This window comes from Ranitomeya imitator, chromosome 9 (assembly GCF_032444005.1).
Source record: "Ranitomeya imitator isolate aRanImi1 chromosome 9, aRanImi1.pri, whole genome shotgun sequence".
NCBI lineage: Eukaryota > Metazoa > Chordata > Amphibia > Anura > Dendrobatidae > Ranitomeya > Ranitomeya imitator.
The window spans coordinates 20,813,117-20,826,567 of NC_091290.1; the positions used below are offsets into that span (position 1 = coordinate 20,813,117).

Below are 13,451 nucleotides of genomic sequence, written 5' to 3' on the forward strand. Positions count from 1 at the left end.
TTTTCAATTTAAATTTAGAGGTGTACATAATTTATTGAAGAATATTACAATTTGAGAGTCCTCAGTGGTTTATACCCTTTAATGGCTAACTGAAAAGATGTTAACCCATTACTTACAAAATTAGCAATTTTCATTATTTATTTTTTTTTTTAATGACAGATTTTTAATGATTTGGGTCGTAATGAATCAGAAACATAATTTGCAACATTTTTACAAGTACGGATTTTTCAGAAAAGGGCATCCCAATATTCAATTAAAAATGACAATGACATGATTTCCTATTTTGAAAACATTCATTTTACAAACACAACACAAAAAAATTGTACCTAATTATAAAAATTAAAAAATCTTAGTTGCTAGAAGCTAAAGATTAGGCGTCCCCAAAAAAAGGACATTGGTAGATAATGGGTTAACAAATTGCAAGATTTCAAGACTACTCTGATCTCGTCATCAGGCGTAAATCTGAAGAGTCACATATTTATGCACAAGAGGACACAGGAGTAATGCAATAGATAAAATGAGTGATGTGAAGCAGACCTATCAATGTGGGACGGGGAGAAAACAGTTGTGGCCTTAAATATTGGAACAGTTCATAAATAAGAAATGTGAACGCGTTATTGTCCTGTGATTGATGAGGTCTAGTCCATGGTTGTGCTTCCCCAAAATGGTCTGAGGAGCACATTCCTTAGTTCATATAGAAAGACATAAATCCATGCGACACATTCATTCCTGTACTGAGTGTCATAAGTTTATACTCCCATATATTTTCATAATTTATTGATTAACTTTTATTAATTTTTTTAGGAGAAGAATGAGAAAAAATAAATACATCTTCCTCTTATTTTTTGATTTTTTCATCACATGCACTGTGCTGTATAAATGAGGATTTATTTATTGTAGGAATCACTTAAATGTTGACAATATTTTATATTTAATTTTTAATGCGTACTATTTACAAACAATATTTTTGTTTTATAATTACTTTTGATCCACCATTAATCTACAATAGCTTTGTTCCACTAGAGGACTTGAAGCTGTAACTTTTTGATCACATATATAATGGTATGACATAGTTATTGTTCAAGTGTTATAACTTTATCACTACGAGGCAAATTACTAGTTCATGCTTCTGGCACAAGCACAGACCTGGGGACTTTTGTTAGACCATCCAGACATATTTGTAATCATATAGTTTTTAATTTTTAACTACTTATACAAACCTGTGCAGATAGGAAACAGTGATACCGGGTCGGATTCCGTGATGTTATCGGCGGCTCTTGTATAGACCAGGAATGTATATGTTTCTCCTGGTGTCAGATTCATTATTGTCGCTGATTCACTTGTCACTATTGTATTATTCACCATTGTGGCTGACGAGGTGACGTTGGTCTGGACTCTGTAGCTGTATAATGTCCGGTACTCATCAGGTTTACTCCACGTCAGAGACACAGAATATGATGTCACATTAGTGATGAGGAGAGAATTCACTGGCATTGGTTCTGAAATAATAGAAATAAAGTCAGTGTGGATACAGAATGAGAGGGCGGCATGTAACGTTATCAAATATTAACTTTATGGATTGTTTGTAGATTACAAAAATAAAAATCCAAGATCACTGATCGTCTGGCAGCATCTCCTCTGCGAGAAAATGATTAAAGTAACGAAGAGCCAACAGTGGCAGGAAAGACAAACGTACTCTGCGTATTATTCTCTCTACCAAAGGGGTGATAATATATGCAGAAGATAATGGCCCCTAAGGTAAACAGTAAGTCTCTGGCAAATCAGAGACATCAAATAGCAATGGAAATATTTCCATGCCATATCGATAATAATCTGGTGAGAAGACCATCCACGGATTCATCTGTGATCGGCGGACATAATCACTTCTGTGAGTTCAAGCTCCAGGATTTTCAGCCTTAAAAAACCAGGGAAATGTAATATAAATTTTAGTTATGGATATATCATAGTCATGGTTGGTGTGTCTAGGATGGTGAAAGTATGCGTGGAAATGTGTTGTCATATTATTCCCCTAGGACAGTGACAGCGAACCTTTTGGAGACCGAGGGCCCAAACTGCAACCTAAAATCCACTGATTTATCGCAAAGTGCCAACACAGCAATTTAACATGAATACTGAGGTTTTAGTTTAGAAAAAACAACTCATGCAGACAGCATGTGGGGGCGCCAGCTGCTGGCCTCTGATTGGCCACCAGCGTGTATTGCGGAGCACGGACCCGGCAAGTTTGAGCTCTGTAATATACTTCAGCTGGATGTGTATCCGAGGACACAGATCCAGCTGAAGTAATGGCTGGCGTCGCTGGGCTCCTCAACTGCCGACCCCGTTCCACTGATGCGGCAGAACGGCAACAGGGAGGGCTGTGCACGCCCCCTCTGGCATGCATGCCACAGGTGCGCCCTAGGAGGTTTATTTGGGAAAATATTACATAAATTAGAATCATTTCTTCGCCCTCTGAAGAAGCAGGGCGAAACGTGTGCATCGGGCCCAGAGGCGGAATCTCTCCTTTACTCTCCCAAATAGGTCTGCATCTTTTGAGGCGTATCACTCTCCTATATTGGGGCTCTCTTCATATTTGTCAGACATTTTCTTGGCCATAGTAGGTTAGTCACATCAGGCCTTATTTATTTTAGTAATGTTACATTGATATACCTAATCTTGTTTGCCAACAGTGATAAAAGATCTTTGACATCAAATTTTTATAAAACTGTGATATATATTATTTAAAGCACAGGCAGTTTAGATGTTGCTGTTTGATAGTTGAATATAAATTGATATCCTTGCTGCTACTTATATATATGAGAGTTTTTCCAGCCTCCCCTTTTTCCTAGCACCTAATACTGATTTTTTCTTAGTCATAATTTTAATCATTTAAGAATACAATGTATCAGTTTTAATTCAATCTAATTTGTCACTTCTAATTTTTGCACATACTGTATGTACCTAAAAATTTGGGTCCCTATGGCAAATATTTTTGCCATAGGGACCCAAATTATTACAGTATAAGTATATGTTGATCACGGACAACTAATTAATATCGATAAATTAGAATCATTTCTTTGCCTATTTTTCCATACATGCAATTAACCATCCTTCTCTGACCAGACAATGAGGAGAGATGATGGGATGTGGACGCATTAAAACATCTCGTCCAGAAAACTCATTGTCAGACTCCGGACATACAAGGTGCATTGTAAATCTGTCCAAATTTCGGTGGCGATCTCCACCAGAAGGTCTCACAGATTCCATCCGTAAGACATTTTAGTATTTAACAATTTTGTTTTATACTAGTTTTGCTTGTGTGTATTTCTTTTTTATTATTTAATCAGTCTGTCGTATTTATAAGCACTAAACTTTTTTTTTTGTATATTAAATCTAAAATTTAATTAACTTGTTCCTTGCTGTTCCAACCGTACCCACAACCTGGAAGAGGGAAAGTATAGCGAAGTTGTTACTCTGTGTATTATCCATTAACAGAACTTTACTACACGATATAGTAAACCAAAAAGTAGCAAAGATTATATGCTATTTAAATCCAGAATATATTGTGATAGATGTTAGAATAATAAAACATTGTAGATCGCAGTTTAATTACAGTTAAAATAAACTTACTTGTATAGACCGATGTGGTGACCGGAGGGCTCTGATACCCCCGGACTCCGACTGTTACCACAGCTATGGAGTATTTAGTCCCAGATATCAGGCTCTGGAGGGTGACACTTGTTGTGGGACTTGTCACAGATAAGGTAGTTGATGGAGATATCCCGTAGCTTATATTATATGTCTTATTCACACCGGTCATATTTACTGGCTCCGACCAAGATAATGTCAGGTTCTTTGTTGTAATTGTGGTAAAGGATAATATTCCAGGTGGAGTTGGATCTGCAGAAAAGGAAAAAAATACAGAGAGGTGAGAACATATCCAGCATCTGTATAATAAGGTAATAGTGCCGGTAACAGTGGAGAATGGTGATATGAGGATGATAAGGAGCCATTACTGAGCAGATCCTGAGGATACTCACATGTGGCCTCGGTCACTGGAGCAGATGTCTGGCTGCAGCTCCCACTGACTGTCTGTACAGTGACATTATATTCTCTGCCTGGTAGTAATCCTGTGAAATTCACTTGTGTGCTCGGAGTTTGTGTTGTCTTATTGATGGCTCCTGTTAGACTGACTGTATAATTATCCACTTTTCCTGCTGGTTTTATCCATAAGGCTCCAAGAACATCAACTGACTTGTAATTATTCATGGTGATGGTGGAAACTTGTCCGGGAACTGAGAATAATATAAATCATAGACAGGTTAGTTATACAGCAGCTACCTCTGGTATAATGTCAGTAATTGGTCTTTGGCAGTACAACTGCAGCGCCTCAGGGTCCTGGTCGTTGCAGTAATATCATACTCCTCAAGGGGGGAGTGATGTTACGTCTGAAGGCAATAAAGGAGATCACTTTACCAAGTACCACAAACCACACAAGACACTTCACACTCCAGTCCACCAGGGGGAGCTATGCTCCTATTTATTAGGGCACTTCTCACAATTAGGTAAAACTGGTGGTCTGGATAGGAAGTTAGTCAGAAGCTGGCTGGGCTTCACCCAGTGAGCTGCTATCTGAGCTCCGCTCAGGTAGTTGGTCCCTGTCAGGGGTGGGATCCTGTCAGAGGCCTAAACAGAAGGCCACGGAGCTACGACTGCCTACCGATGCGGAAGCATCCTAAGAAAGAGACACGAACAGCGAATTGTATTGTAGAGGGTGAGAATCAAAGTCATAGCAAAAGGAGAGGAAACCAGAAGGAGTTCTGCCCTATACAGGCTGCCTCTTTCTGAGGCGCAGGATCCGGGAGCTGGAACACCGAGGGAGTAATTTTCTCCATGCCTTGCTCCAGAGACCGGCAGGACAGCTAATTCCATATTACCTGCCCGACCTATACCCAGTAGGCAGGGTGGCAACTTGTGGGGGCTGGGGCGTGCTAGAGTCCCTGTAAAAAGCCTCAGGCCACCATTCATACGGGTTTGTTCCTATCCATCTAGGGGACAGAGAGAGACATAACATCTACAACAGTTGTGAGGACCTTACTGAGAAGCTCAGCAGGAAGGGACTACAACACTCAGGCGCTAGAGGAAGGCTACTGATTTCCACCTGGATAAGGGGACTCTGGATTTGCCTTCAGACCTGCTGGACTCTGCCTGCCCTGTGATCTGTGCTCTGGACTGTGGATGCTGAAGTCTTCGGTAAATGAGTAAAGAGACTGCAACCTTATGTCCTCGTTCTTCACTGCGCCTCACACCATCCACCATCTACACTCTGGGAAACCCTTGGGTCATACTTCATCTGTGGGAAGGTATACCATCTAGCTGCCATAACATCACACCAGCGGACCCCTAAGCAGCGTCGGTCACCCTGACCGAATATCACAGGTGGCATCACAAACATATCCCTTTAAAGATCTTTCCCCTTTTGCAACGGACGTCCCTAGGGCCACAGACCGTGTCAGCCACCGTGACATCCCCCTTGAGAACCGAAGGACCCGATACCGAGTACCCTACTGCCCTAACGGGGGTGCTCCACAACACTTACGTGTTTGCTATCCAGTGAATTGAGCAATAACTATGAAAAATGTTTAATTAGCAATTTACATAAGTCAGTAATGAGAATTGATACTCTTCACTTCAACATTATACACTTATTTTTCATTAATAAACTATAAGAGAAGAGTAATGGAGTGCCCACACCAGGGCATCGGGGTACTCAGTACTGGGTCCAGTCTTAAAAGGGATGTCACGGTTGCTACGACCCGATCCGTGGCCCTGGGCGTCCAATTAAAGGGAAAGGTCTTTAAGGGGATTTGTAATGTCTATGTTCGAGACGCAACCTGTGGTGTTCTGTCAGTAGGGACCGGCGCTGCTTAAAGGGGTCCTAAGGGGTGATATTGTTGCAGCAAGTTGGTAACGCTTCCCACAGGTGAAGCACCCCGCCCACCCAGGGCTTCCCAGATGTATGGCAAGATGGTGTAAGCCGATAACTGCACAAAGAACAAGGACACAGGTTTGCAAGTCTTTACCTGATTTACTGATGGTAACATAGTAACATAGTTAGTAAGGCCGAAAAAAGACATTTGTCCATCCAGTTCAGCCTATATTCCATCATAATAAATCCCCAGATCTACGTCCTTCTACAGAACCTAATAATTGTATGATACAATATTGTTCTGCTCCAGGAAGACATCCAGGCCTCTCTTGAACACCTCGACTGAGTTCGCCATCACCACCTCCTCAGGCAAGCAATTCCAGATTCTCACTGCCCTAACAGTAAAGAATCCTCTTCTATGTTGGTGGAAAAACCTTCTCTCCTCCAGACGCAAAGAATGCCCCCTTGTGCCCTTCACCTTCCTTGGTATAAACAGATCCTCAGCGAGATATTTGTATTGTCCCCTTATATACTTATACATGGTTATTAGATCGCCCCTCAGTCGTCTTTTTTCTAGACTAAATAATCCTAATTTCGCTAATCTATCTGGGTATTGTAGTTCTCCCATCCCCTTTATTAATTTTGTTGCCCTCCTTTGTACTCTCTCTAGTTCCATTATATCCTTCATAAGCACCGGTGCCCAAAACTGGACACAGTACTCCATGTGCGGTCTAACTAGGGATTTGTACAGAGGCAGTATAATGCTCTCATCATGTGTATCCAGACCTCTTTTATTGCACCCCATGATCCTGTTTGCCTTGGCAGCTGCTGCCTGGCACTGGCTGCTCCAGGTAAGTTTATCATTAACTAGGATCCCCAAGTCCTTCTCCCTGTCAGATTTACCCAGTGGTTTCCCATTCAGTGTGTAATGGTGATATTGATTCCTTCTTCCCATGTGTATAACCTTACATTTATCATTGTTAAACCTCATCTGCCACCTTTCAGCCCAAGTTTCCAACTTATCCAGATCCATCTGTAGCAGAATACTATCTTCTCTTGTATTAACTGCTTTACATAGTTTTGTATCATCTGCAAATATCGATATTTTACTGTGTAAACCTTCTACCAGATCATTAATGAATATGTTGAAGAGAACAGGTCCCAATACTGACCCCTGCGGTACCCCACTGGTCACAGCGACCCAGTTAGAGACTATACCATTTATAACCACCCTCTGCTTTCTATCACTAAGCCAGTTACTAACCCATTTACACATATTTTCCCCCAGACCAAGCATTCTCATTTTGTGTACCAACCTCTTGTGTGGCACGGTATCAAACGCTTTGGAAAAATCGAGATATACCACGTCCAATGACTCACCGTGGTCTAGCCTATAGCTTACCTCTTCATAAAAACTGATTAGATTGGTTTGACAGGAGCGATTTCTCATAAACCCATGCTGATATGGAGTTAAACAGTTATTCTCATTGAGATAATCCAGAATAACATCCCTCAGAAACCCTTCAAATATTTTACCAACAATAGAGGTTAGACTTACTGGCCTATAATTTCCAGGTTCACTTTTAGAGCCCTTTTTGAATATTGGCACCACATTTGCTATGCGCCAGTCCTGCGGAACAGATCCTGTCGCTATAGAGTCCCTAAAAATAAGAAATAATGGTTTATCTATTACATTACTTAGTTCCCTTAGTACTCGTGGGTGTATGCCATCCGGACCCGGAGATTTATCTATTTTAATCTTATTTAGCCGGTTTCGCACCTCTTCTTGGGTTAGATTGGTGACCCTTAATATAGGGTTTTCATTGTTTCTTGGGATTTCACCTAGCATTTCATTTTCCACCGTGAATACCGTGGAGAAGAAGGTGTTTAATATGTTAGCTTTTTCCTCGTCATCTACAACCATTCTTTCCTCACTATTTTTTAAGGGGCCTACATTTTCAGTTTTTATTCTTTTACTATTGATATAGTTGAAGAACAGTTTGGGATTAGTTTTACTCTCCTTAGCAATGTGCTTCTCTGTTTCCTTTTTGGCAGCTTTAATTAGTTTTTTAGATAAAGTATTTTTCTCCCTATAGTTTTTTAGAGCTTCAATGGTGCCATCCTGCTTTAGTAGTGCAAATGCTTTCTTTTTACTGTTAATTGCCTGTCTTACTTCTTTGTTTAGCCACATTGGGTTTTTCCTATTTCTAGTCCTTTTATTCCCACAAGGTATAAACCGCTTACACTGCCTATTTAGGATGTTCTTAAACATTTCCCATTTATTATCTGTATTCTTATTTCTGAGGATATTGTCCCAGTCTACCAGATTGAGGGCATCTCTAAGCTGGTCAAACTTTGCCTTCCTAAAGTTCAGTGTTTTTGTGACTCCCTGACAAGTCCCCCTAGTGAAAGACAGGTGAAACTGTACAATATTGTGGTCGCTATTTCCTAGATGCCCGACCACCTGCAGATTTGTTATTCTGTCAGGTCTATTAGATAGTATTAGGTCTAAAAGTGCTGCTCCTCTGGTTGGATTCTGCACCAATTGTGAAAGATAATTTTTCTTGGTTATTAGCAGAAACCTGTTGCCTTTATGGGTTTCACAGGCTTCACTTTCCCAGTTAATATCCGGGTAGTTAAAGTCCCCCATAACCAGGACCTCATTATGGGTTGCAGCTTCATCTATCTGCTTTAGAAGTAGACTTTCCATGGTTTCTGTTATATTTGGGGGTTTGTAACAGACCCCAATGAGAATTTTGTTACCATTTTTCCCTCCATGAATTTCGACCCATATGGACTCGACATCCTCATTTCCTTCGCTAATATCCTCCCTTAAAGTGGACTTTAGACAAGACTTTACATAGAGACAAACCCCTCCTCCTCTCCGATTTTTACGATCCTTTCTAAACAGACTGTAACCCTGTAAGTTAACTGCCCAGTCATAGCTTTCATCTAACCATGTCTCGGTTATTCCCACTATGTCAAAGTTACCTGTAGATATTTCTGCTTCTAGTTCTTCCATCTTGTTTGTCAGGCTTCTGGCGTTTGCGAGCATGCAGTTTAGAGGATTTTGTTTTGTTCCAATCTCCTCGCTGTGGATTGCTTTAGAAATGTTCTTACCTCCCATCTGAGTATGTTTTCCTGGGTCTTCTTTGTTCAAGTCTAATGTTTTTCTTCCCGTCCCCTCTTCTTCTAGTTTAACGCCCTCCTGATGAGTGTAGCGAGTCTTCTGGCGAATGTGTGTTTCCCAGGTTTGTTGAGGTGTAGTCCATCTCTGGCGAGGAGTCCATCGCACCAGTAATTCACACCGTGGTCCAGGAATCCGAATCCTTGTTGTCTGCACCATCGTCTTAGCCAGTTGTTTGCATCAAGGATGGTAGTAGTAGTAGTCCTCAGTCCTGGGTACCAAGTGCAGGGTAGCTGTGGTCTGACCAGCTTGAAGGCAATAAGAGATCCCTTTACCAGGTGAGGTCCGTAAGCCTTTCCTCCTAGCACCGTTTTGTAAATTAGGTCCCTGCTGCTTGAAGCTCAGTGCAAGTCCCCTCTCTCCTGTCCTAAGACAGATGTCTGTACGATAGGCAGTTTGAGCCTGTTTATAGGATCTCTTAGATGACCCGGCTCTCACGGTCACTGCTTCACCTCAGACTTGTTAGGGGCAATCGACATATAGTGCTTTTGCAGCGCCCCAGAGATCTGGTCGTTGCAGTATGACACTCTGCCGCTAAGGGGAGTGATGGTACGTCTGATGGCACTAATGGAGTTCTACTGACCAGGTATCACCAGCACACATTACACTTCACACTCCGGCCACTAGGGGGAGAAAAAGGCTTTATTTATTGGGCCACTCCTCACACTGGTAAAACTAGGGGTTGGGTAGGAAGTTAGTCAGAAGCTGACTGGGTTGGATTCAGGCAACATCCCGTGGCAGGGGATGTTGCAGGGAGAAGACACAGGGGCATCCCTGTCGGGCGTGGGAACCTGGCAGGTACCTAGCGAACAGAGCAGAACATTACGAAACCGTGCCTGCACTACCTTGCGGTGGTATCCTAAGAAAGAGACACGAAGCGAAGGGTATTGTGGAACAGTGAGAAACGAGATCAAGCACAAAGGAGAGCCAGTAGGAGTCGTGCCGTGAGACCGAGGCAACATCCTACTGAGGCGCGTAGCCGGTGGCCGGAACACCGCAGAAGTAACTGACTCCATGCCTTACTTCGAACTCCGCAGGACAGTTAATTATAGGTTGGCTGTCTACCTTAAATTTCCTACGAAGACATAGGGGGCAACGCGTGGAGAGGGGCGTCTCTAGGGTCCCGGAAGAGCTCCGAGCTTTCCCGTCATACGGGTGCGTCCTAGCCATAATATATCTGGGGGACGAGAAACTAGTAACATCTGGAACAAGAGAGAGAGAAATAACTAGAAAGAACGAAAGAACGAGAACAGAAGTTGTCAGGACTATTCCGAATGCTCAGCAGGGTAGCACTACAACACACAGGCGCTAGTGGTAGGCACTGATTTCCACCTGCAAAGGGAACTCTGGATGTGCCCATCGGACCGGCTGGTCTCAAAAAGCCCTGTTAAACGTGCTCTGGATTGCGGATCCTGAAGTCTTCAGTAAAGAGGTAAAGAGACTGCAACCTTGTGTCCTTGTTATTGTCTGCACCTCACACCATCGCCATCTACACCACTGGGAAGCCCTGGGGACATACTTCACCTGTGGGAAGGTATACCATCTACCTGCCATTCCATCAACCCAGCGGACCCCAAGCAGCGTCGGTCATCCTGACCGAACACCACAGGTGGCGTCACGAAGCCTTGACAGACTCCTATCACCTTTTATTGGACGCCCCTTAGCAGGGTCACGGACCAGATCCGGCCACCGTGACAATCCCAGAACTGAGACAGAAAGGACCGGTACCGAGTATCCTGCGGCCCTGTGTCTGGGGGCGATCCACTTTGCCCTCCGGTTCTGTCGTGTGTCCTGTAGAACAATACAACCTCAGGCTCCCGATACCCGGCTTCTGCGCTCTGACTCTGAGGGTGTCCTTCCACTGTTCCCCTCTTGAGCCCTTTCCTCCTCTATGCTTCTTTCCTCTAAGCTCCTCCACAATTAAACTCTCCTTCTGCTTCTCTTTCCAGGAATAAATACAAAGAAAAAATGGAGTTCTATACGGAAAATGCTTAAGAATCAATATTTATTAAAGAACCATTAAAAAGTCTGTAACATTTACAAAAAATACAAAGGAAGGGAAGACCCTAGTGCAAAAACATCCAAGTCATAAGCACCCAAAAAATATGTATAACACCATGGTATATATGACCATCTATAGTAGCACATAGTAATAAAGTGTATTCACTGGCTCTCATATGGACAAGTGTCCTTCATGCATAAAATTAGCAAGGAGACCAGTATATAGTGCATATCAAGAGTCAGATTTCTTACCCATGGTGAGGTGAGTAGTGCTTGATGACTCCGGAAAGCCCCCTGACGCGCGTTTCACGTTGCTTTTTCAAAGAGGGAGTGAAGTAATTGCCCCTGATACCGGCGTTTTATAGCGGTGTTCCTGGACTAAAACAGTCCAATGTGCGCAGGCGCACCACAGCCGATCCGGAAGTGACCCTCCTTCCCCAGCATTCACGTCAAGGGGAAAACCCCCAGTGACGTCATGGACATGCGCTCTCGGATGACTGAAGCCGAGGACAAGAGGATCAGTTACCCAGCGTGGGACGCATGCGCAGTAGCTACTCGGAACATACCAAGGAAAAAAATGTACCCTGAACACTACAGCAGCGATGTCCGCACCCACAGCTGCCTTAATGATAATCCAGATGAAAATGTGGATGACGGGCATCACCGCATATGCCCAGGTAAAATAGAAAAAGGAAAATAGCAAAAAATAAAACCAGATAGAAGCGGATTACAACCGCATAAAGTGCATAACCTGTACCCTATACTGTGTATGTATAATCTTCAAAACCTACTTAATGTACATTATAAAGTGCACTTGTGCGATATATTTCTCATATGGGTATCAACATTAGAGCATAATAAGAATACTAAACACAATAATATAAAACATTATGAACAATTATATCCCCCCAAAAACAAAATAAATGAACTATCTTCAAGTGACAATAAGTGACATAATTCATCCATGCTTTTATCCGTAATCGTAGTTCCTTGCATGTTCCTGATGTCATAGCCACAGCAACACCCAAATCCCAAGGGCAATTAAATCTAGGGATGTAGAAGATAAAAAGAAAATTAAACAGAAAAAATTAAAAAATAAATTGACACAATTAAAATGTAAGAACAGATAAATATAAATCTAGGGAACGTACCTTTGGACTCGGGTTCTTGTTCTTTTAACAAATCCTCCAGGGTGGCCAAAATCTCTTTATCAACCTCAGATGTCAATCCATGACTCTCATCTTCCCTTTTTCCCTAGATCTATCCTACCCAAATCGACCACGTTCCCTCCTTTGTCTTTATGCCCTCAGGTGGAGATCTTTACTAAGCTAGTATTGGAGGATTTCAAAAAGATCCCTGAATTTGTCACAAAAGACAATGTGACAAAGTCCCAGCGACGAGCATTGCAAGAACTTGGTAATTTGGATGACATTGTCATCAAGGCAGCGGACAAAGGAGGGAACGTCGTCATTTGGCCCACTGTCAAATATGAAAAGGAGGCTCTGAGACAGCTGAATTGTAAGGACACCTACACTCGACTGTCTCACAGCCCCATAGAGACATATAAGTTGGAATTGGATGGGATCTTACGGAACGCGTTGGATCAGGGAACCATCAATAAAAAGGTATTTGATGGCTTAGTGGTAGAATTTCCTAAGACTCCCACACTGTACCTACTGCCTAAGGTGCATAAAGACATGACAAATCCTCCAGGGAGACCTATAGTCTCCGGGATCGGGAGCCTGTGTGACCCAATTTGTAGATATATTGACTTCTATCTGAAGTCTATGGTGGAGACATTACCCTCATACATCAGGGACACCACTGACATGCTAACTAAGTTAGAAGGGATGGTTTTGGAGCAGGACATGTGGCTAGTAACTGCTGATGTCGAGTCATTGTACACTTGCATTGCGCACGATGACGGAATGGAGGCGGTCCGCTTCTTCCTGAGGAATGGCAACTGGGATGGTCCGATCTGTGACTTTGTTGTGACCTTGTTGCATTTTGTTTTGACCCACAATGTCTTCCTTTTTAAGGATAGATACTACCTTCAACGATGTGGGATTGCCATGGGGGCAGCTTGTGCCCCAGCCTATGCCAACCTGTTCCTTGGTCTATGGGAGAGATCCATATTCCACCAGGATGTGGTCTCTTCCGTGGACCGGGTGCAGTGTTGGCATAGATATATTGATGACATCTTTTTTATATGGCAAGGCAGTGAGAGTGGTATCAAGGAATTTGTGGGTCATCTCAATTGTAATCCCTATAATATCAGGTTGACATACAAGGCACACAAACGTAGAATTGATTTTTTGGACATTCTTATTGAGGTGG

At 42.6% G+C, this 13,451-nt stretch overlaps 1 protein-coding gene across 1 annotated transcript in view; it reads right to left on the reverse strand.

Moving 5' to 3' along the window:
- Positions 1-13,451, reverse strand: part of LOC138648587 (receptor-type tyrosine-protein phosphatase beta-like) — a 115,451-nt gene that overhangs the window by 38,870 nt on the left and 63,130 nt on the right. Inside the window, exons 22-24 of the mRNA XM_069738377.1 lie at positions 4,038-4,292; positions 3,628-3,897; positions 1,221-1,499 (exon numbers count right to left, since the gene is read on the reverse strand). Coding sequence (XP_069594478.1) covers positions 1,221-1,499; positions 3,628-3,897; positions 4,038-4,292 — 804 coding nt within the window. The remainder of the gene's footprint in view (positions 1-1,220; positions 1,500-3,627; positions 3,898-4,037; positions 4,293-13,451) is intronic.